The sequence below is a fragment of the Microtus pennsylvanicus genome, chromosome 5, assembly GCF_037038515.1.
Source record: "Microtus pennsylvanicus isolate mMicPen1 chromosome 5, mMicPen1.hap1, whole genome shotgun sequence".
NCBI classification, from domain to species: Eukaryota; Metazoa; Chordata; class Mammalia; order Rodentia; family Cricetidae; genus Microtus; species Microtus pennsylvanicus.
Window position 1 is genome coordinate 108,692,527 of NC_134583.1, and position 24,705 is coordinate 108,717,231.

Consider the following 24,705-nt stretch of genomic DNA (forward strand, 5'->3'; position numbering starts at 1 on the left):
TGTCAGTTTCTGGTATGGCTACATTCCATTCCGCAGCCCTGGGGGTAAACAGTTTGTTTTTGTTGTCTGTTGTTTTTCAAAATGAAGGGAAGGCATGCAAAAGAAAGGCAACATTTTACATCAGTGGCAATCTTGTAAACTTCGTGATGGAGCAGCAGGAAGACAACATGAAGCTAACTAACCCACCCTGGAATCAATCCCTACCCTGAACTCCAGACTCTGACCCGTGAAATCAACCATCAGAAAATAAAATAAAATAAAATAAACACAATTCGATGTGTTACTTTACATACATTAAGTGTCAGGCCTCCCAGGTTCACATAAGGTTACCTTTCCTGAACCAGGTCTTTACAAGACACACTGGCCTTAAATGACATAAAAAGAGTTTTAAAATCCCAATTAGTTCGGTGTCCTTTGTTGATATTGTTCTGTTTTTCTCCAACCAGCAATAATGAATAACCCACAACTGCTAATGAATAACTAACTCCTTTTGTCTCCAAGGACAGCCAAGCCCAACAAGAAATGTCAGAGGGCCTGAGGGAAAATAAAAACCTTTATAATGAAAATCTTCCTAATGACACAGTCCTCAAGGTACTATGCATGCAGAAACGTCTTAAATATTTAAATAGTCCTGTCAAAGGTGCTTAAAGTGGGGATCATAAAACTCATTTAACAAATGCTCTGAAAACTGAGTTTCTACAAGTCTAATAACAGTGAGTTCTGTTGGACCAGGAAGCAAGGAAATGCTCTCATTGGTGCACAAAAGTGGGAATCCACACTCACAAGCCCCAGCGGGATAAGCAATTTGCCCTGCACAAGGGCATCCCCTTCCATGCTGCCCCTGCCATGCAGACAACGGGGGAAGGTCACCTCTGCCCATTAAAACTGACCTGATGTGTGCAACGAACTTGAAAACTAACTTCTACAGCTTCAGAAATGCTAAGTTAGACAAGTCCCTTCCCTTCTTGTGGGGCAGAACAGAGAGGACCACTACTGATACCTGTGACCCAGGCTCTCTCTGACCCACGATGAAGGAGGGCACAGAGGTGCCTGCGAAGGGTAGCTCATTTTCCAGTGCCTTCCCTAACTCTAAGGATGGGCAGGGCTTGGGCGTGATGGCCTCCCAGAGGCAGTAAGGACAGCCTTTCACACAGCTCTCCAGTCATGCCCCCACTCAGAGAGACCTGCAATCTGGGTGAAAGTGAGTGATTTCAGGGCTAGGGCGCGGAAGTACAAGTGAGGCAAAAACATCTTGTTACATCTGAAAACAGGAAGTATTTAATGGGAACATGGCTAAAGGACACAGGAACTGACTTCAAGAGGGTTCCTCCGGCCATATTTGGGTTAATTTGAGCATCAGAAAGAATTATGACAGTCATGAGTCACAGAGAACCGTTTCTGAAAGAGTCCCTAAGTGAGTCTACAGTGACCCTAAAACGACGAGAAGATGCTGCTGTGGTCTCAATTCAAGTTCTCCCCCACAGGCTGTGTGTTTGCACATTTGCCCCAGCTTGGGGCATTCTTTGGGGAGGTATTAGAGATCAGAACATACTGCCAAGCTGGCAGATTCTGGGCACAAAGGGCAGAGAGGGGAGGTTAACCCAGCTCCGAGCTCTGATCGGAGCCTCTGCCTCATGGTCAGGCTACTGTGCAAGAAGCCACACACTCGTGCAGACGTGACCAAGATGCTTCACTATGACAGACAGAAGTCGGTGAGCTGTGAGCTGAAACAAGTCCGGCCCCTCACACCCAGCATAATCAAGTGTTTTCTCGCTGTATGTCTGAAAGTCCAACACCAGCTAAGAGGCACACAAGGACTGACAAAATCGGGAAAACACCATCGCGCTCCACAAAGAGAACCTGACTCAGACACTGACCAGAGGTCAGCTATGAGAGGCTAATGAGGGTGACATCATTGACTAACGTTGACGGGAAACGTGCCTGCAATGACATCATGTTCACAAAGAGCGCCTGATGTTTCCTGAGGTAATACTGTAGGTGACACAATCACCTGCTCCACACTCGTCTTTTTAATTGGGGGAGCACCCACACGGGAGGTGTGCACACGGGTGTAGGGTCCAGAGATTAACATTGGGCATCTTCCCCTAATCTTTCTCCACCTTATTTTTGAGATGGAGGGGGTTTGGCTGAGATAATTTGGGTTGTATATTTAACAAGCATGGAAAATAAGCCCATGGGGGTCTGGGTATGAGAATCACAGCATTTGCATGATTGGTACTGCTTGTATTAATGTCCTGGGGCCACTGATTAATATGCTACAGAAGGTTTACATGGGGATAAATGATACTTGAGTAAAAAATCCAGCTACATGGCAAGTTGACCTTCATGCCTTGACGGCTATGCTGAGTCACAGCATCCCGAAAATTAAAAAATACCAACTGCCCAAGACCACAGTTATGTTAGGCATGGGCTGATTAGACCCGTACCATCGAGATGTCTTATTTAAGGGGAACGTATGGACGATAAAACATTAATATCAGAACCAGATGCCTGGTGAAGTTTCACATCAGTCACCCCCAAGTTAAAATGGGCCCGGAGCAAGAAGAGGGGCATAGATGGGCCCACCATTTCAGCCAGATCGGCTGCAGTGAGATGGGAGGGGGCTCTAATCTGAATCAGAACGGGAAGAACTGGTCAGCCGAACCAGCCCAAGCAATGAGGCACAACACACAAACCTGACACAAAGGCAGACGCATTAGGGGTGGGGGAACTGGGGGAGACTAAAAAAGAAGCCGGCAGTACTGTGATGGCCGTATGCACCACATTCAAATTGATAAGAACTGCCTAAATCAAAAGCAACTAGAAAGGGCAATTGGATTGTAAGTGGTAAGAGAGGTAATTTATGAATAAAATATAAAATAATGCAGAATTAATTTGATTATGGAATGCATATTAAGATAGAATTATATGTAGTGATACTGTAGCCTGACTTCCTTGGCTATGAACATGCATTTGTGTATATACATGAAGAATGACAATTTAAAGACGAAATGTCACAGTGTCTGTCACATTTTAAGTGGTTCAAAGTACTTGAAAAGGATCAATGTGGTAAAATGCTGCGAAGTCAAATCTATTAATCTAGGCATAGTGGCACAGGTCTGTAAACTCAGCACTTTGGTATGCTGAGGCAGGGGGATCACTTAAGTTCAAGGCATGTCTATAATGAGTTCCAAGCCTTCATAGGCTATGTAGTAAAATCTTGTCTTAAATAATAATAATAATAAACTAGCTATTTTTAATGTAAAGAAAAAAAAGACTGAAACACTTGAGACCAAACAATGAATTTTTCTTTTTAATAAGTAGTTTATTGCCAGGCAGTTTTGGCACATGCCTTTAATCCCAGCACTCGGGAGACAGAGGCAGGCGGATCTCTGTGAGTTCTAGGCCAGCCTGGTCTACATGAGTTAGTTCCAGGATAGGAACCAAAGCTACAGAGAAACCCTGTCTCGAAAAAATCAAAAAAAAAAAAGTACAAAATTGAGAGAAATGATCCTTTTCTCTGTCTGCCTTTTATTCTTCCTCCCTCTTCTCAGAGGCAGACTCTGGTCAGAGCTGGACTGAGGCAGCCACTGTGCAGCCAAGAGGAACACTGCATGGTCCCAGGCCTGGCAGTGGAGAGCTGCACAGCCAACATTGACCCCTAAGAAAAATGGCCTCATGACAGGTTCCGGGCACTCGAAGATGTAGCCAACCGAGTGTCTCTGTGTTTTTATGGGGCCCTCAAGCCCAGAGAAACACCTAACAGACGTCTATTGAGGATCTGGGTGTTAACACTTCACCGCATTTATGTACTAGCAACTTATTAGCGGCTTTAAAGAGTAATATTCGTAAATTAAAAGAAAAAATAACATACCTGTTTGATTTATAATTTCAGGAGGGAAAGACGCTCCCATAGTATGCCCTACCACTCCCCAAACCTTAGAATGAGACAGATCCCAGCATGCTCACTGCCCGTTCACATCTACTTCTTGGCTAAAACTGTAGTGAGAACGCCCGGTGTGGTGACTCAACACCAGGAATCTCAGCACTCAGAAGGCAGAGACGAGGGCTGCAAGGCTGGCCTAGGCTACAAAGTGAGTGCCAGGTCAGTCTCTGAGACTCTCTCCAAGAAAACCCCAAATGTTAAACAATGAAATAACTTTAGAAATTGAAAAGTAAGCTACCCACAAAACTCCAGAACTTTCTCACCTCAGCCAGATCTTCGTACCGACTGAGTACGAGCTTCTCACGCCTGTTGCCCAAGCTCTTAGCAACCACTGTCTCTACAAACTTGACTACATACAAGAGGACTCACAAAATGCATGTGTTTGAAGCTGACAGATTTCATTCTACACAGCTTACTCAAGGCTTATCTGTCATGGAGTGTGCTAGAATGTCCTCCCTTTTCAAGCGCAGCACACATGCATTACCACATTGTGTCCACATGCTCATCTCGTGATAGACACCTGCACAGCTACCTTCTGGCTACGGTGGGAACTGCTCTCAGGCAAAGGAATAAAAAGGGGGTTGCTTTCCCTGAGATCGCGGCTTCACTGAGGTCACCAAAAGGCATGTAATGAAACTGACTGTGGAAAGCGCCCATCCTCTCTGCTAGCATGAACTCGGCCTGGTGAGCAAAGAATGCGGTGCATCTCTCTGATTCCTTCAAAATTTAAAGCATCCTAGGCCTTTTAAAGTTCAGTGATACCCCGATGACGTCGAGGTATCATTTGAAACCCACACCAGAGGATGCTGAAGCCACTGTTACCTTGTTCCCAGGTTATTGGGATGTAATCCTTAATCAAAAAATAAATAAATAAATAACACTGTCAAACCTACACTTCACACCAGTGTTCCCCTGTAACATCCTCAAAGACTTAAATTCTCTGGATGCAGTCCCAAGAGTTAGTACAATCGTTCTCAGGACTCAGAAAGTGCTCTTTTTATTACTGTGTAAACTCTACACTGTTCCAAAGCAATGAGACTCCACTATGGTTACTTTGTGTGACTTTACCTGAACTACAAGGTGCTCACACGTTTGGTGAGACATTATTCTTGGTGTTTGCGTTGGGCGTTTCTGAATGAGATTAACATTTACACCAGCAGACTAAGGAAGGGGACTGCCCTCTTTAGTGATGAGAGACTGCATCCAATCAGGCCTGAACAGAGCAAAAGGTTGACCCTTTCTCTACATGACGGGCAACCTTTTCCGGCATGGTTGCTTTTGAACTGGACATTGGTTCCTTCTCCTTGCCTTTGGACTCACAGTGAAATACTGGCTCTTCTTGAGTCTGGAACGTGTTGGCCCTTAGACACAAATTTTAAGGCGAGGACTACATTTTACTAGCAAGTCCTCCAGAACAATGGTTCCCCCACAATCTATGTCCGATGATTATTTGTTGAGCAAATGATCAGAAGGAGTTCAAACAAGCCCACACCATTGGCTGTTGACTTGATTTATGAATTCTGACAAGATCAGTAAGGGACAATTCCACTACTCTAGAAGGAACAATTCAACTACTCTGGCCTCACTGAGACCATAATACTATCCAAGCTGCAAGGATGAGAGGAATAACTTTAGATTGTCCCCAGCTTCTTATCTGTGAGAACTCATGCTTCAAGCATGTTGACAGGAAGCCAAGCACTGTCTACTAACAGAGCCAGCAAGCCTCCGGGGAAGAACTGGGAGGCAGTACTTGCTCTACATGCATTACAAGGTATACTGGCCATGACGACATACTCAGACTCACTCGACCTAACTTCCTGAAGTGCATTTCAAGCAGGATTATAATGATGACGTCTATCAAAGTACCATTCCTGACGTCTATCAAAGTACCATTCCTGAGCTCTTTCTTAGTGTCCCCAAAGTGTTTGTTCTTTTTGGACCTTCATCAGTTAAATCAAGCACAGCCCACATCCCAAGATGGTGCAAGCCATCTCTGAGTCCATGTTGGAAAGCATCCCCACATGCTCCCTGACACATACGTGACATGAGAAATGCAGATTGGTGATAATATCACCATTAGCACTGGAGGTCACACGGAGAAACACGGGTGCCTATAAAAGCAAGCTGCAGCTAGCTAGTCAAGACGAGCTGAGAACTGTCGCTAGGGCAATGCCTCTAAAACCCAACAGAGGCAATTGAAAGAAGACACAGTGTTCAGCTGCATGGGGCCTAACAGTGACAGACTAGTCTGGAAAAGGGCCCCAGGAAAACTTTAGCTGAACTTAAATACCAGTACCTCTAGGAGAGCAAACAACTCCAAAGAGAAACTAGACTAAATATAACTTAAGTACAAAAATAGATAATAAAGTGTAAGAGAAATATAAAAGCTACATTTATGTTTCCTGTTGTGGTGGGGTTTTTTTTTGGATTTTTTTTAAAAAAATCTCTTCATTTACACCAAACACCATAGACACCATACATCTTACACCAAAATACACAGACACAAAGACAAACAATCCTTTGGCTACAGGTCTGTTATAAATCATTATTCACATTAATTAAAAGCGTAAGTGGCTGTTCAGAAGCCTGCCGGTAAATCTACTGAACAAGATAAGCACTTTAAATACAAACATTTACTACTAAGTGGTAAAGCACCTTAAGGAATATACAGAGTGCTATTTTACATAAAAAGCTGTAGCTACATAGGATACAGGCTCTTTTTCTTCCTAGCCTAAACACGCACACCATCTGCAACGTAAATTCATTAAGTCCACCCCAGTTGCTGGAGAAAATATCTTTCAAATACTTTATTAGTCCTCAACAACTACTCTTTAATTTGAAATATATGGCAACCCAATTAATACTGAGTTAAAAGCACACAGTGTATTTCAAATTATCCCAATTTTCTAGTCCCTCACAAATTTTAAATACATGTTTATTATTCTTGGCGGGGACAGGGTTCATCAGTGGAGCAGTTGCCTAGTTTGTTATTGTAAAGGCCATGGTTTCAAGCCCCAGTATAAAGGGGGGTGTGTTGTGTGTTATTCCAACTTGATTCCCTCTGTTGATTTCACTCTTAATTTTCTTATTTATATTAACTTATTCCTCTTATTACTGGATATTACAGTGTCTCCCGTTTAACCCTTCCCTTCCAAGCACAGCTTTTCTTCTAGTACTTCTAACACCAGCACTGATTCTGGTTCAGCCCGGTCCTCCAGGGCTGAGAGAATCCACCCCTCTACTCCCAGAAGCCAAGGCAGAGCCACATGTATGCAGAAGACAGACTTCATCGCCTTGCTCCTGCCCTCCTGCCACCACCGCCTGCCCTATTTCCCCTTGAAGCTGAACCTTCTGCTTTACCTGCCTCTCCGCTTCACATTCTGAGGGGTCACACACTTGTGCCTAGCATTCACACACAACTACACAGCCAGCCCCTTACCAAACATGAGACTGTGAACTTTGACTCTGACATTAACTTACACATATTTTCTATAGAACTCGCTGGCAGTGAAAAGACACGGGGGAGATAAAATTATCCCGTTTTTAAAAGATTTCAAAATGACAATCCTACCTTTCTCGGGATTTGGAGAAAAGGGGTCTCCAAATTCTTGCTGTTTGGGCTTTACAGTAAGTGATGCAGCCAAGCCACAGGCCTGAGTGACGGGAAACTGAGGCTTCCCATTGGTGAGTAACTGTCTCCTGGGGCTCAGGGCGGGCAGATGGATGGGGCTCACGGCCACGTTGCTCTGAGCAGCCATCCCTGCTCCGGAGGACATCCTGAGGTGGAGGCTGTTAGCAGGACTTCCAATAGCGGGGCTGGGTAGGCTGGCACAGGATGAGGCCGAGTGGGCTCTGATGGGAGGAGTATGTTGACCACTGAGCAACCCAGGCCCCTGCGGGTTTCTTGATGGCCGATGGAGACTCATGCCACATGACCTTCCATTCATCCTGAAAGCCCTAAGGCCAAGATGGTCAGTATCCAATGGCGCTACTGATCCTTTCAGGGTAAGTCAAGTAATGTATCCATGGGATAGGTGATAAGTCTGTTTAAAACAAAAACATATACAGGCATTGGGAAAGGCAGAACTGAAAATAAGACACAGCAATTTTTCAGCTTGTATAACATTCATACCAAGACAAAAAGAAACACAGTAAGCAAACTGGCCTCTCTCGTAGAACATGATCATAAAACACACAGATCCCTGGCAAAGACTTTCTATTTCTGCATTCATGGGAAGCTTGTAGTGTATGGGTCACCGCATTGTCCTGTTTGCTACTGTGCCCTCCTCAACATGGTGCTCTCTCAGCAGCTACCATCAGTCCTATGAGGACTGCTCCCACGAGGTAACTCATTCTATTCCCAAAGGACCTTACACTTCATTTTCCCCACAGAGTCTTTGGAAACCCAGAACACCAGCCTTTGGGGACTGAGAGACTCAATTTCTGATGTCCCCAGTCAGCAAATACAAAGCCAACATGACGTTCATCCTAAGAGGAATATTTTCATAGTGCCCAGGTTTGCAGAAATTCAGAATTTCTAAGCCTGGGAATTTTAGTTTTTGTCGTTCCTTATGCGGAAATACTTATAGCAGCATCAAGACCTTAGATCCATATTGACCCTGAATTATGAAGCTAGAAACAGACTCAATGTTACAATACTCCACCTTCCATGTGAGGGTCTGCGAAAGTAGAGAGTTATAAACAAGACCTCCTGGAAAGCGCAGACGAGGAACCCATAAGGTACGGTGCCAGTATGTTCACAGAAAGCCTACTGTATTACGTATATACATAGTGTTAAGGAGCCTCCGATGAAAGCAGAAAAAAATACAAATGTGTCCACAGAATACTATTCTCTACTTGTATGTAATGACATCAACACTCCCTAGGGCAAATCACTAAGGAAGGCTCTCCCAACTCCCCAACCACTCACTCTTTAAAGTAGGTGTAACGAAGTAGCCAAGCCACACCATGGTGCCTCTCTACTGAAAATGTCTGAAACAGCCACTATGTATCTTTTACAGAGACAAGATAGTCACAGGAGTAGCCACCGCTGAACAAACACAGGAAATGAAGACTGAGAACAAGTCAATAATATCCATATGTCCTCAACAGGAAAAAAAAAAGTCGGGATTTTTTTATGCTGTGGGATCCACCTGAAGTCTTGAACAAATATTTTCAACTCAACTCCAAAAAATCCAAGAGAAATGGAGGCACCAATCATTGTGGGAAGGCTACCGAGGAATGAAAACTTCTTCAAGGACATTGTTTTATTTCACCATTTTAGGAAATAAAATATACTCAAATGTTCTCCGTGCTTTTTATAAAATTTACCATGCGTGCCTACGCTGCGGCACTTTGTGATTCAAATGTAAGATCAGAATGTGCTCTTGACTTCTCTGCATTGCCAAGAAACCCACCCTTTGATGACAGTAGCTTTGCCACCCCTAAGAGACACCCAGAACTCTCTCTGTCATATATCTGCCACTCCCACTTCCCCTGCCATTACAGGTCCCGTTATCCAAACCTGCATGACTGAATTTCTTCATGCAACAGTAAGAATAGAGCATGCTACTCAACTGGTCCTACGTCAGTTCTTCTTTCTGGAAAACTCCCTGCACACTGTCGTGTGCACATCTGTCGTGTGCACATCTGTCGTGTGCACATCTGTTGTGTGCACATCTGTTGTGTGCACATCATCTGTCGTGTGCACGTGGAGCTACACTGTATTACCTACCAACCACTCCCTTTGATCTTGAGCAAGAATCAAACGCATTATCCACTCTCTGCTCATTCATAAAATAGTGCTTTCTAAGCACTCTGTACTTTCAGAGGAAGCATTATTCAGTAGCTACCAAAAAGGGGAAAAGAGCAAATAAATATGCCATACTGGCCAATTTTTGAAAATGAAGAATGGTCCAAAATGACTGTAGTCGGTTAAACCATGTCCAAGTGGCAAATGTCTGCAGATCTGTTGACTGTGCTCATTTCTGTTTTATTTTGTTTTGTTTAAAAAAAAAAGTAAAGAAGAGTCATTTTTGCCCCAGCAGCATATCAAGCAGTTCTCCTCAAAGTCTGGGTGGGAAGCGCATCACTGAGAATGCCAGCATTAGGCGCGGCCATCAAGACCTGTGAGAAGGGGAGGTGAGAGAGCAACAGCAGAATCAAGCATCAGGCTTAATTAATATCATACCGATATGTCGTGCATGAATATTTATTTTGCCTTATTTTTTATAAATTGCACTCCTCTTTGAAATAGGTTTAAATAAAAAAGAACAAAATATACTTAACTTTTATATCTGAGAAAAAAGAAGCCCCCCAAAAATGACATGATTAATATAGAAAAAAATTAGGCAAACAAGCATTTAAGTTAAGCAAAACCACCCATGAGATTGGAAAAAAAAGAAAAGATAGAAACTACATGGTGGGGTGAGGGGCGTAAGATGAAAAGAAATAAAGAAACTATACAGGGAAATATGCTTAAAATTAAAGTTTTCACATGAATTATGTCAACAAATCTTTGGAGCATTCAATGCTAGGAGCTAGAAAATCAATTTGGTTTACTCACAGTATAACGTTTTCTATACTTCTGAGCTAAGTCATTGATCACAATATCATTTCAAGCCCACTGGATAAGAAAGAAGAAGTAAACCACTCGACTTTAGGAAAGACCTATGTTCAAACATCAGTGAGAAGCTCTGAAGAAGCCAAGGAGCCGAGACCTAAGTCACAAGCTCCCCGGACTCGGTTCTTCAACCCTAAAAGCCTGGGAAGACAAACACAATCACTAGGGTCTTTTGATAGTCTGTTTTTCCTAATAAGATAGTCTGTTTTTAGATAAGAAGTACTACTTTAAAAAACACTCACATACTACAATAACAAATTACTATATCAAATCTATTTCTTTATGAATTAAAGCCAGAGGAACTGTGTAGACAAAGAACTAAAACAGCAGCCCTCTCTACCAACCCAATTAAAGACTGTTGGGAGGGCCGGGCCTTCCCTAACACCATGCACAAAGACAGTACTAACCAAAAACAAAGGGATGCAGCCCAAAATTTAGATTCTGCTAGGAAAATCAAATCCCTGGCTAATAATACACTTTACCAGGAAAATTTTACTGAACCTTTTTTAAAAAAAAAGATGCATTTACTTATATTTTATATTTGTTAGTGTTGTGTTTGCACCATTAACCTGACTGGTACCCACAGAGCTCAAAAGAGGAGGTCAGATCCCCTGAAACTGGAGATACCAGCAGTTGTGAGCTGCCATGTGGGTGCTGGGAAACAAACCTAGGTCCTCAGCAAGAGCAGCCAGGGCTTCTAACCTCTGGGCCATCTCGCCAGTCCGTTCTTTTTATTTAAAAAATTTTCACAAGCTTCTCCTCCATCTTAGGCTCAAACATTCTACTCAAGACTACCAAAAAAAAAAAAAAGAACAAAGAATTTTTAAGGAGAAAGACAAAGAGCATACAGAAATATCATGTTCAGGATTTTCATATATGACGTTCTGCCAAACTTAGATTTTTATACCCCATTGGGTCTCACAATGAAAATGTTCACTCTGCTAATGAGTTACTAAATCTTTCCTTCTGACCACTTTCAAACTCTTAAAACACTCCTGTAATTCAGGTCAGAGAGGAAATGACTTAACCCCTAAGGAAACTTAAGGTAGAAAAACCATTTTAATAATCCCACTCGTTCTCTGGAAAAGCATCAACTTTGATCAAAATACAAAATCGCGGCTCAGTCTCCTTCGCAGGGCTCCAGACACTGCTCCTCATAGATTAAGAGAGATTAGACAAACGAAAGCAATGTTAACTCATCCTCTCAAGAAAATTCCAGAAACGAGTTCTATAATGCCTATTTACAGCCAAAGGCCCTTTCTTAGTAAATACCATTAATAGACTCATCGAGAGTCATAATTCATCTGATGAGCCAGTTAATTATTAATTTTCATACATCATTTCATTTCCTTAGGCTACATTTAGCCTTTGTTACATTTTCCACTCCTTATGCTGAGAGCATTTCTTAGCCTGCACACACACACACACACACACATCCCCCCCAAAAAAATCCTGTTAATGAAGCACAAATAACGGTCAGGAAGCAAACTGATCCTGAATGTGGTAATTTTTATATATATATGCATATAAGCAAATGTGCATTGTGTGTGTGTGTGTGTGTGTGCATCCACACGTAAGCCATCTATGACATGCTACTCTTTTCATTCTCCCCCTTTTGGGTTAATGATTGTATAATTTCATTAAGCTCTGTCATTTCAACTTCACTGCCTTCATCATTTAATAGGCCCACGCTATTCTCCTGGGCTTCTCCTGTTACTGCTTTTCGTAGCCAGAAGAATATAGAAATGAAAAACCTATTGATGGGTAATACAAGGTATTCTCATGCACGGCGGCAGTGTGAAGCAGATTTTGCAATTTAATCAAGGACAGGTAGAGCTGAATGTTCTTATATCCCAAGAGTTCATTTTAATAAGCAGAATGTACCTTGTTCTAACACAGGTGACTGACTCCTCCGTAAAGACTGTATAAACAAAAACCAATCATGTAAGTCATTTTATTGGCAACAATATAAACACAGCTATATTAGATGTCACCAATAAATCAGAGTGATTCTTGTCGGCAGTTTCAACAAGAGGACAGTGCAAACACGCTCCATGACGTGGGAGGATATTACAGAGGAACTACATGGGACGTGGACAGTATCATTTCTCTGGGCCAAAACCGGAATGTCTTCTATGATGATGAATGGATCCACAGCAAGACATAGTTGTTTGTGCGAGTTCCTAACTGTATGCACGGAAACCAACAGAGTCACAAAAGTTTCACAAGAAGAAACTCACATTTGAGTTGCAGAGCAGAAACTCAAAGAAGCGTATAAATCTTTTCACTCAGGTACTCTCAAGGCCTAATGAAGACTGTAAGAATATTACCACATTTATGCTGAATATCTGTATATACTGATGTTAAACAACACACTCTCTGGTAAGATGAAATCAGGGATCTCACTTTACCACTAATTAATGAGACAAATGAGTGTTCCCAGCAAGCATTCTACCCTAGTCTTCGAAAGACCACTCACAAAAGACACTATAGCCTGCATTAGGGCCTCTCTTCAGCAGAACCCATGATCCAAACTCTAAACAAACTAATGATCAACATATTGTAACTATTCCGAACTCTAAACTAACCCATGATCAATATATCATAACTATTCTAAATTTCATATTTATAAACTGTCTCTAGAATTAAGATTAATTTTTATGCAAACGGAATAAAATAACTGACAGTGCATTTTATATCAAAGTCTGTAGCTATGATGTTTACAATGTGGGGCATGAGCATGGCCAAAGCCTAAGAGAGGAAGAAGAGGACGTGGGCGAACCATCCAGTTCAGAAGCCCATCCTAGTCAGTCAGTCTGATGGTCAGAAGCAACCTTCTGAAGATCCAGGCAGTGGCTCTGAAGACAGTGACTCCAGACCAGATGCCTGGTAAGAAAATCCAAACCTTCAGAGAGACCCCGTTGGAGACCAGCAGTGAAGCCAGGCAGCACCTCTGCCCCCAGAAAGCATCTTCGACACCTGTGTGCATCCACAGGCCTCTCGCGACCTCCTGCCTTACCCAGTGTCACTGCTTTCAGCAATAATTACTGAGAAATTTGCCGTCACTTTGTCTCAGTCATTAACTCGTCAGTCAGTACAGAAAGGTCTAGAGAGCTGTGACCCCACAAAGAATGGCCAGTCAGTCCAAAAAATAATCATAATTAGATTATTAATCATCAAATTAGAATGAAGTTGAAACCAAAAACCTTCGGCATGTACAGGGATGCTCGGACAGGCAGTCATGGGCTGGCGATGCCTTGGCACAGCACAGGTAGAAATACGCTGAGTTCTTAGCCCTACACTTACCAAGATACTCATTCCAAAGCAGTGTTTTGCAAAGTGGGCAGCAATCTCCTGGTGGCCTACGGTATCAGTTACTCAACAGGGAAAATTTTTTTATATATATAAATAAATAGAACAGACTGCAATATATTTGAAGCTATCAGAGTACATCAAGAGTAATAGTCAAGAACTGTTCTGTTTCACCTCTTTGCAGGTGTACCCAGCTGTATGCACACAGTGTGTTTTGGATAAACACTATAACTTATGGTGGGGTCAAAACGAAACAAAACCTGGTGTTCAAAAACCATTTGGACTCTTTGCTGGCCCCAACACCTACAAACAGCAGCTGTGGGCACAGCCAGATTTAAACAATCAAAGTAAAAGAAATACAAAATGGTATACAATGTAGAAAATACTTGAAAGCTTGATACTTAAAGTTTTTGTCTGGCTTGGTTTGGGTTTTTTGATTGTTTCTTTGTCTGTTTTCTTGAGACAGGTATTCTCCAGGTAGCCCTAGCTGACCTGGAGCTCCCTTTGCAGACCAGACTAGCCTTGAACTCAGAGATCTTCCTGCCTTTGCTTCAGCTTTATTTTTTTTTTAAGGTCAAACAACATAAGGCTACATTTCAACCACTGCTATCTATCACCTCTCAACAGAGAGGACTTGATCATTTGTGCTGAAAAGTAACAACTGAGCAACCAACAGCATCAGCATCAAAACAACCAAAAATGGAGTCTGATGGGTCAGTGCGAAGGTTATGAACACTGGTTCCTCTTCAGAGTTCCAGGGTCCAGTTCCCATCATCCACATGCCAGCTCACAGCTGTCTGTAACTCAGTGCCAAGGGGTCAAATAAAAAACCCTATCTTGCCTTCCAGACATCAGGCATGCATGTGGTAAACAGACATACATGCACACAAAACACCCATACCTATAAATTAATAATAATAGCAATAATTATTATTTTTAGATCTTCCCAGTTGCAGAGTGTAGACATTAATCCCAAGAATGAAGTCACACCCTGATTAAAAACCAAAATATGCAATAGCTATATATTAACAAAACTCAGGTTTTTTTAGAAGAGTGAGCTGTTTGGGGGTTGGTTTTTTTTTCTGAAACGTGGTCTTAATATGAGTTAACCATTAGATCCTGAGATGAGGAATCTAAAATTGAACAGATGAATTCATCCCCTATGACGTCACCCCTGCATTAATTACCTGCACCACTGGGACTGAGTCCCATGCGGCCATCATTTGAGACACAAAGCCTTCTTCTTCCAAACCTGGAAAAGCGGTGGAAACTGACTGGAGAATATTCTTTGTAGAGAAAACAGGAAAACCCATCCTTACACAAAGAGGCACAGGCGAAGGGAACTATGCTTAGACGGAAAGATGGCTCCTGGTCCCTCGGTTTGTATAACCTACCACTCTGTCCACAGGAATGGCTATTTTTAAGGTTAAAATCACAACTTTCTCAAAGGGGTAAGAGACAGCTACCTATAGAAGATTCTAGAAGCAAAGCTGATCGTCCAGACCCAAGAGTCAGGCTTGCTGAAGAATCTCTGCCACACGTGGACTGAATGATTTCTCTCCTTGGCCACAGTGACTCAAAAGTAGCCACTGTTAGGTATTTTTAATCGTTGGTAGACAGAAGTTTTATACAAGTTAATTCTGTCCCCTGACATCAGGGAAGAAGTATGAACGTCCACAACAATGACTCGGCCTTTACCCAACATGACAACATATTTATTAAAAATCTTGTTTAAACCTTCGTGAATGACTAAGCCAAGTTACAGACAGGAGTGGAGCCTATTGGTCATGCTGAAAAGGTTGGGAAAACATTAATCTACTTCTTCACACACAAAAACAGAGCCCAGGCCTCTACTTGGTTTTTTGTGTACAGTCTTCAGCAGGCCTAGAAACGAAACTTGGAAGCTCTGGCTCAGAACTGTTAAAAATCACTGACGTTCAGAAGTACCGGTCACTTTATCAAGGAGCCTGGGACAAGGTCAGATCTAGTGCTCCAGCCTATCTCCTCATCTGAAGTTCCGTGAGGCTTGCTGCCCCTGAAGGAACGAGCAGCCTTTCATGTTCTTGGCCTAGAGATCACAGCCGACAAGAATGGCCCACTACTTTCTTCATCTCCAGGATGTGCTCAGCCACGGGGCACCTCCGAGGTTTCAAGCCTTGCAGACAAATCCCCCGATTTTGTTCCCAAAACAGAAAACGACAGAACTCTTCCTCTAGCACGCTGCCGTGAACCCTGCTTCCAGAGTTCGCAGCCTTCTCTTTCTGGGTTTGTGTCTGATGTGTGCCTCTATGTATGAAGTTTGTATGTATGCAGATCAACATGGAAAGGTGCATGCGCACACGCACGTGGGAAACAGATGACAATCTCTGGTGTCAACCCCAGTGATGCACTCCACCTCCTCCGAAACAAGGTCTCACAACTGACCTAGCGCTCACCAACGAAGATACACTGAAATAGATCCTCATTGCCTGCCCTCCCCCGCCCCGCCCAGTGCTGGTGTTACACGTGTGCCAACGTGTCTAGCATTTTCACGTGGCTTCTAGGGTTAGAACTCGGGTCTTGCTGAAAACGTGAAGAAAACATCTATTTCTTCAAGTGGTCCTGATACTTATGAGAGTTTTACCAGATGAACCACCCACCAGCCCATTTTTCCTCCCTCCCCAAGCCCATTTTATGTCCTTCTTACTATTCCCAAGTTAGTCTCGGCCGTGTCTCTGTCAAATGAGGACACCCATACTATTGTGCGCTGTCCATGCCATTACAGAGCAATAAATGAGGAAATGTATGTCATATTCTCAGTACAGTGAATATACAAGGACGTAAAGAAGTCAACAAACGGTAACTGTTTTATTCCATCCACATTTTTCATTTTAAATTCCTACCATTCTACGGTGTGCTGTGCCTATCTGCCTATGTGTCACTTCCTTGTCTAAATTCTCACTTCTTTTGAGTTTTAGCTTATATCTGAAATCCAACTAGCCCTCGTATGTAGAGGCCATCATACACTGTATTTACATATTTGACCTTTTCACATCTTAGTTATCACACATACATTTCAATACTAATTTATACATACTTACTACATTTATGCTATCCATATTATGCAGATCATATTGTGCAGAAAATACAAGTGAGATATATAATTACAGCCTGCCCTTATCATTTCTTATCTGAATAAATACAGTATAAGTGACACGTGACAGTGCAGTAACGAGCCCCATGCTCCGTGTCCTGCAGATCCAGTTTAATTACAGCTGCACACTGTCTAGTCTATCCTATTCTACTATCTTCCTCTCTCTAAGCAGGAAAATGTAATGTAGAAATCCTATCCCATCCTCTGGGCAGACACAACAGTCCTACCCGAACCTTGACATTCTGGTGGACAACGTCCATGGTCAGTCCAGTATGTTTGCTATGGAGTGGTGACCCTCACCCCAGGGCTACCAGTGCATACTCTTCAGCCCTTTTCCTGCTCGCCCGGAGTCACACAAGGCACGCAGGTACCGAACTGCTGACAGGTAGACGTAGGACCCACTTCACTTGCATTTCTCCTTAGTCCTACCATTTTAAGTAATGCTCACAAACAAATACTTTCTCTAAGCCAAACTGTTACCATCTCCTTTAACGGAAAAGCAAAATTACCTGACCAACTATAAAGTAGTGTGCAGATCAAACAAAGCTAGAACTATTCCAATTGCATAAAGATACTTGTTTGGGAAAACTCACATTGAGAGCTAGAAATGCGGGCAGTGTTACCTTAAACAGTGATTCTCAACCTTCCCAACGCTGGGACCCTTTAATACAGTTCCTCATGTTGTGGTGACCCCAACCATAGAATTATTTCATTGCTACTTCACAACTGTAAGTTTGTCACTGTGATGAATCGTAATGCAAATACGTTGTGACATGCAGGATAACCGATATGCAACCCGCAAATGGGGTCGCAGCCCACAAATTGAGAACCACCGCCTTATAGGGAGGCAGTCACTGAGGGACTTCTGAGGCTCCTGGGATGTTAGTTTGCTGGGCGTGTCCTGTTTATGAAGCTGCCAACAAGTGTGATCTTCCAGATGAATATTTTGTTTATGGCAATAAAAATGCTGGCTTTTGTATCAACTCTGCCTAAAGTAAGTGGGTAACTTCTTTACTCCAACATCTACTAGAAAAATTCACCTCGTCTTCATGTCGTTTTGTCTTTAGCTCCTTGACTAAGAATACCATCCTATTTTTATCACAAAAACTACCCGTGTGCCTTTTCCCCCTTCAGTCCTGAGTTTATGGACCAGCCAAACACAAAAGGGTTAATTCTGTATTGACACCTTATTTATAATAGAATTCCTCTATAGAAAAATAATTGCAGAAACACAGGAAATGACTTCTCCAAAGATAAGAGTGTGCTCCGGTGCCTCTTCCTGGATTCACTCCCTCAAAAGAACTCTACAATCTGGGAGATTTAAACACTAACATTCCAACTCCAATGACCAGCAACTATGACCTGAGAGGACGATGCGGACAGAATATCCTTAGGCCTATTAGGAAATAAATAATGTGATTAGGAAGAAGGTACAACCGACCTGTCTTCCGTAACTGTAGAGTGAACACCTCTGCCACATAAAATTAGAGCTGTTAGGAAACATGAATTCCATTTATTTAAACCTCCCCCTTCCTTTTTGCCCAGGTAAAAATTCCATACTAGGTAGAGTCTGGAACGCATCCAAGAAACAGAGTTACTTTTTGGAGTAAGGACCACTTTCTCCCAAGCAAACCAACCAACCCCAGTTATCTGAGCTCTGCTAATCTGAGTGGGTCTTTGGCAGAAGCATTGGGAGACTGATGGAAAGCCAAATAGAATCAATGAATTGGAGAAAGGCCACTCTGCCCAGACTGACCTTGGAGGAGTAAGGGAAGAGGGAATCATCCCAGAGCACAAGGAATCAACTAACTCACTCTCAAGAAGGGCCTCGTCCTCCTGGCATGGAAGAATAAGAATAAACAAAGTACCAATAAGAACGGGGATGATGCCTCCTTCGATTCAAGGGGGAGTGGGGCTGGAGCTAGTCTTGAGAACTGTGGCAAATTCTAGTAAAGTAATTAAATGTCAGCAGTTCTCACTGGAGAAAGGGGGGGGACATACGGGCTCAGGCAGTTCCCTCTTTAGATCAGGTCTTTCCAAGCACAACCTTCATTATTTTCCTGCAAACTTTTACAGGGTGCACCTGCCTTGTGGAGCCTCACTGCAAATGAGAGAGAGAAAGCGGGTAGTAAGGTTTAAACTAACACGAGTTCATTTCTACCATTTAAAAAGTTCCTAATTTAGTTTAAAAAGTGAAGTCCAGTGGGCAAGGAGACATTTGGGGAACCGACCTGGCTCCCACCCAAGGCAGAAAGCATGACTCATCAAAGCTTCAGAGCAGACAGAAGAGGCTTTGCGTTTGTCTTGAGTTCGCCTTCGGGCCAAGAACCGCTCTCAACTGAGAAACTTCAGTGTTTTTCCTGGATGCTTAAGTCTGGCAGGGGTTCTTGGGCAAAACCCCTTGAGTCTCAGAGTCTTGATTTCCAGGTCCCCTAGGCCTTTTTAATGGTTACCTCTGGGGACTCCTGGTCCCATAACCCAAAGGGAATTGGTCCACTGGGGGGAGCTGTGTAACTTCTCTTTCCTCGCCAACTCTAGGATCACAAGAGACCACCAACCCCTATTCTCAAGAGATGTTGCTGTCCTAGAAAGAGACTGCAGGATTGGGAAAGGGTACACTCCGGGAGAAACAGGGTTGCAATTGCAGGAGTGTATAGTCCCTGTGGACATTGCTCCCTAGGATTCCGGAAGTAGCCCCCTACCCTCTATCCCATAGGACCAAGTTGGGTTCAGGGAAGAAAAACCAGGAAGAGAGGTACACAGGGCAGAGGAGCCTAGGTGGCGGTGGGCCTGCAGGGCCGAGATGTGTGGTCCCGCAACAGTGGGTGGAAAGCCCCCCGGGCGGCTTCAACACCCTCCCCAACACACAGACACAGAAGCACAGAGCCACAGAGGACTCAGACACACACACCTTTGCCCCGCGGGGGTCCTGAGTCCCCTGGTCTTCCCCGAGGTAAGTGAGGGGAGGGTCTGGAGGTGGAGGCGCCAGGGCCCCTAGTGGTGCTCGCTGCACCCTGCCGCCCCCGCTCTGCCCCGCCCCTCACCCGCTGCGTGTCAGCCAGCCAGCAAGCAAGCGAACGCAACAAAACAAAACAAACTCGTGCCGGCTTCCTGTTGTGCAACCCCGTACTGAGTAAGTCGGGGGGCAGAAAGGCCGCCGCCAGCCGCCTGTGAAAAAGCAGGGACCTACCGAGGGGACCCGCCGGTCGGAGCCCCGGAAGCCGCACTCGGGTGCGCAGCGCCAAGTACCCCGCACTCTGCCCGCATCCGGACCACGGTGCGATTGCCCGCACCAGGTGTTGTTTTATGGTAGCCTCCCAAACACATTACATACCAAGACCAAGGGCGCGACCTTTCCCCAAAGTGTCTCCCTCCAGGTACCTACTTGAATCATCCATAGGATGACAAATTTGCCCGGGCCAAGGTTTACAGACATTTGGGTGAGTTCCTCGTCCCCTGGGTGACTTGTCAGCTCTAGTGAGTAACTTGGAAATGTCGCTTGGGGCAAGGTGTGTGTCTAGGATTGCCAACAACTCACTCACGCTTTCCAGAAAGTGGTCCCGGCAGACTTCAAAATAGACACAGGGTCATTTATAGGGACCAGAGTCTTGAAGCGGGACAAAGTCCCCAAGACTGAGACATTTCCCAAACAGTGCTGACATTTTTGTCCCGTCCCATAAAAAATGTACACGCGAGGTGACGAACCCGGCGGGGGGTGTTAGTGTCTGAATGTGTCTGCGATTTCGTGGCGTGGGAGGTTATAGTTGAAACTTGGCGGATGCGCACCGCTGCTCCTCTCCGCACTAGAAGCTCTATCCCGGAACCCAAGGACCTTCCTGAACAATGGGCACACCAACTTGGATGAAAGACAAAAGTGGAAAACAGCCTTCGTGGCGCTCCACAAACACTTGGAAGCCGGAAAGACAACTACTGTCCCGACTGTGAGCGAAAGACCTCAGCTCACCCCATCACTCCCCGCTTCGCCAAAGTTTCCCCAAGTATGACCCCGAGGGATGGCGCGCACCGTGCAGGAGCGCTCGGTAAACTGGCCCTGACTGTGTAGCCTTCTGGAACCTCTATTTTCTTTTAAAAGGCACAGAGACTTCCCTCACAAGTGAAACTTCAACACCTTGCTGGTTTCCTTTCCGTGTATACTGGGCGCTCTTAGGCAACTGACAGCCAGTCTGACGGCTAAGTGAATATTGCCATCAGCCTCGGTAAGGTGTGCCTAGGTCTCTAGAAGCCCTGAGTATGGGGAGTTGGGGTGCCTGTGTCCTCAAACCCGCGCGAACGCCACCAACCCGGCGTGCACAAACTATTTCTAATCCTGAGTTTCATCTCTGCGACTGACCGCCCCCACACTCTCTAGCGCCTTCTCCCTCCGTCTCTCGCCTGCCGAACAAAGTTCCTATGGCATCCACTTACCAGGTAACCGGATTTCCACAACAAAGCTAGGCGCGCGAGTCTCTTTTCCCCGCCAGCCGGAGCGTGACAGCACTGGCGACGAGTGGGTGGGGGTTGAGCCCCTCAGCGCTCCACGCGGGCTCTGCCTCCTTCGGAAATGAAAACTCGCATCCAAGCCCAGAGCCGGAGCTCGGAAACGCGGCCCGATGGCCGTGCGTGTGCGCGCGCGGCTGCGACGGCGGCGGCCCGGGAAGGAGGAGGCAGGGCAGCCGGCCGACTCTCGGCATCAGCTCGCTGTCCCCGCTACACACAGACACACTCCAACCATGTCTTTACAAAGTTGAGCGGCGACTTTGTGCCTGGCCCTGGGTGCTCATCCTCCCTCTGAGCCAAGGAGATGCGTGGAATCAGGGTCCGGGCTCGGGATGCTGGCTGTTTGAGCTGGGTCCCGGCTGGAGAGCGCCGGTGCGAGCCTGGACCCGGGCCCGCCGCGGCCCCGAGGTGCGCGGCCCCTGGCTCCGGTGCCCTTGCGCGCCGCGCTCTGGGCTGCCCGGGCGGCGCAGTAGGGACGCCGGCTGCAGGGAGAGGGGAAGGGGGAAGAGGGCGGGAGGGAGGCAGCCCGGCGAGGAGTGTGGATGTGTGTGCGGCCGCGAGGGCCGGCCGGCAGCCAGCTGCTTCCTGAGTGTGAGCGCCGGAGGGGGCGGGGAGGGATGGGGGCGGGCTCCTGGTCACCAGGCCAGCTAGTGTCTTCCTCTCCACGTTCGTTCGCACACACGCTCCTTCCCATAAAACTCCAGAGCGTGGTAACCGCAGAGAGACTCTTCACCTTTCTGGACCTATTTATTTGCCTTTCTTTTTAAACCTAAAACTATGTCAGTCTTCTACAGGACCCGTTGTCAGATCCTAAGGAACAAGAAAGAAAATCTTTGTAGTAAAAAGGGGAAAGGGGGGATGGAAACAAAAAAGTGAAGGATGGCAAAAGGAACCCAAACGTGTGGGATTGGATGCTGGTGACTATTTCAAAACTGGCCGTGGAATACAGAGAGGATCCTGTGGTATCTTCCAGGGGGTAAAGGGGCTAAAGGAAGGTAAGGAGGGAGTAACCAAGATTTCACTTGAAGACAGGCTGGGAGGAGTGGACGCACCCTCCTCGAAGATGTTGCTTGTAGTATTCTCCTCAGAGTTCAACACCCCAGCTTTGTACCCCACCTAAGTTGTGATTCAACTGGTAGGCTCGATCAGAGCCCCTCAGAAGCCTGTCACTTTAAAATTACCTACTGTTAGTGGATGCACTATGGATTGCCACAGACAGCAAAGACTTCCAGCTTGGAATGCAATGTGTTCATTGCAGGCCACATCCCCCTGTTAGGCCTCTGTGCAGTGAGTCTTGGTCTATTTCTCTCTGTTGCTGAAATGAACGAGGTGTCACAGACGCTTAGAAGACCACTCACTAGTCTGGGGCTTGGGAGATAGCTCAGTCCGTAGTAAAATGTTGTCTTAGGAGTGTGGAGATCTGAGTTCAGATCCTCAGAACCTATGTAAAAAGCAGAGCATAGTGGTGCACACTTGCAATTCCTGCACTGTTGGTGGGGGGTGAGGGTGGACAGACAGATCCCTGAAACTCACGGGCCAGCCAGTCCAGCCAAATCTGTATGCTCTGGGTTCAATGAAATATTCTGCTACCCCAAAAAAAGACAGAGAGAGAACAGGATCAGGGAAGATACCTACTTGGACCTCTGGCTTCCACATACATTCACAGATTTGTGCGCACGCAAACACCAAAACACACGTAAACACATACGGTATACACAGCGAATTTCTCTCGGCCTTAGAGTCTAGTCTGCTCCTGTTCTAATCAAATGTAGACTTTTAATAGATGCTGTGGTCAGATAGAAGCCCCTAAGGACACAAGTGATTTATCCCAGAATACCAAACCCAAAAGGTCGTTGGCAGTTTTTGTGTCTTATTTCAGCAGAAGCGTTACCACTTCTTCATCTGTGATGATAAGCAACATCACCAGGAGAACCCTGGTTTGCACAATACTTTTTCTTGGACCTTATTATTAAGGTCCTCATTTTTTTTTTTTGGAGGGAGGCACAGAAACTATAAAACACCGCCGCGGTATCCGTCAGCAGAACTAAAGTGTGAGGGAATCAAACAGTAAGCACTGTGCTATGTCACACTGTCCATTTCCTGCTTCTCCCTCTGGTCTCCATCTCCTTCGAAATACAAATGCCCAAGTCCAGGATGGCAATGGATGGGCTCAACCACACATAAGAAAAGAAAATACTCATAAAATGAAGCATGCAGCAACATCACAAAAACAAAGAAACCAAATGCTGGAAATTGCCGTGATTATTCCATTGTGGCTAGTTATTGCAACATGCCTGACATTCACATAAAAACCCATCCTCATGAAGTCTGCAGGAGCAGAGCAAGCTGCTCAAACGCAAAGCATCCAGGGAAACTCTGCTCGTCACAGGCTCATGGCATTCTCCAGGCAGAAGCAAAGCCAGAGTAAAGGATGAAAAAGTAAAAAAATAAAATAAAAACAAACAGGAAAAAATGAACACTTTGTCAGCATTTCAGGTAACATTGAAACGCTGTACTTTTGATGCCAGAATGGTGAGATGATGCCTCGAGGCCTGAGGAAGCTGCTGAAACTTCTCACATGATGGGAATATCAAAAGCTGCAAGAGAAAATATGTAGTACTTTACCCTACTTTAATCAGTTACTCATGGAAATGAGATTGCGGGGGAAGTTATGAGTCATTAATTTCTCCCAAATTCCCTTCTTTATTTTGAGCACAGGAGCGGGAATGGCATTTTACTTGGGTGACATTTTCATGAGTCTCTAATATTCCTAATACATTTACCACTAAATCGGTACAGCGCTTGGGGTAGGAGCAGAAATGGAGCTCGGCGGTGAGCTTACAGTCCAAGAGTTACAGTGACTCTGGAATGCTCCCAGCACAACTTTGGAGTAACTCAGAATGAGATCGGTGCTTCTTCCGAACTGAACTGGTCAGAGGCGAGGGATGAGAGGCAGTGGGAAAGGAAGGGAGGGTGTTCACAGATGTCACCCTTCAATTCCCATCGTCTGTCCTTAGGAATCATGCCTGGCAGCCTTCCAGCCGGAGAAGTGGGAACGGCAGCCTAGCCAGCATCTTCCTTCCCTCTTCCCAGAGACCCACATTGAATTCATCTCAACTCCTGACTCAGGACAACTGACTCAGCAGACAGTGCCCGCCTGCCAACTCAAGTGGACCTCGTCTGTCCAAGCACTGA

General features: G+C 45.0%; 1 protein-coding gene across 4 annotated transcripts in view; it reads right to left on the reverse strand.

Annotated features, from left to right (window-relative positions):
- The window catches only part of Glis3 (GLIS family zinc finger 3), a 420,852-nt gene extending 398,819 nt beyond the window's left edge, over positions 1-22,033 (reverse strand). For 2 of the 4 annotated variants that reach the window (XR_012910680.1, XM_075973782.1), the window contains exons 1-2: positions 21,439-22,033; positions 7,518-7,989 (exon numbers count right to left, since the gene is read on the reverse strand). Coding sequence is in view for 2 of the 4 variants with exons in the window: in XM_075973782.1 (XP_075829897.1) it covers positions 7,518-7,893 (376 nt within the window). In the remaining 2 variants the exon portion in view is untranslated. Of the gene's footprint in view, positions 1-7,517; positions 7,990-20,203; positions 20,223-21,438 lie in introns of those variants that run through there. The other 2 variants (XM_075973783.1, XM_075973784.1) reach the window with 2 other exon arrangements.
- Between the last annotated feature and the right edge of the window lie 2,672 nt (positions 22,034-24,705).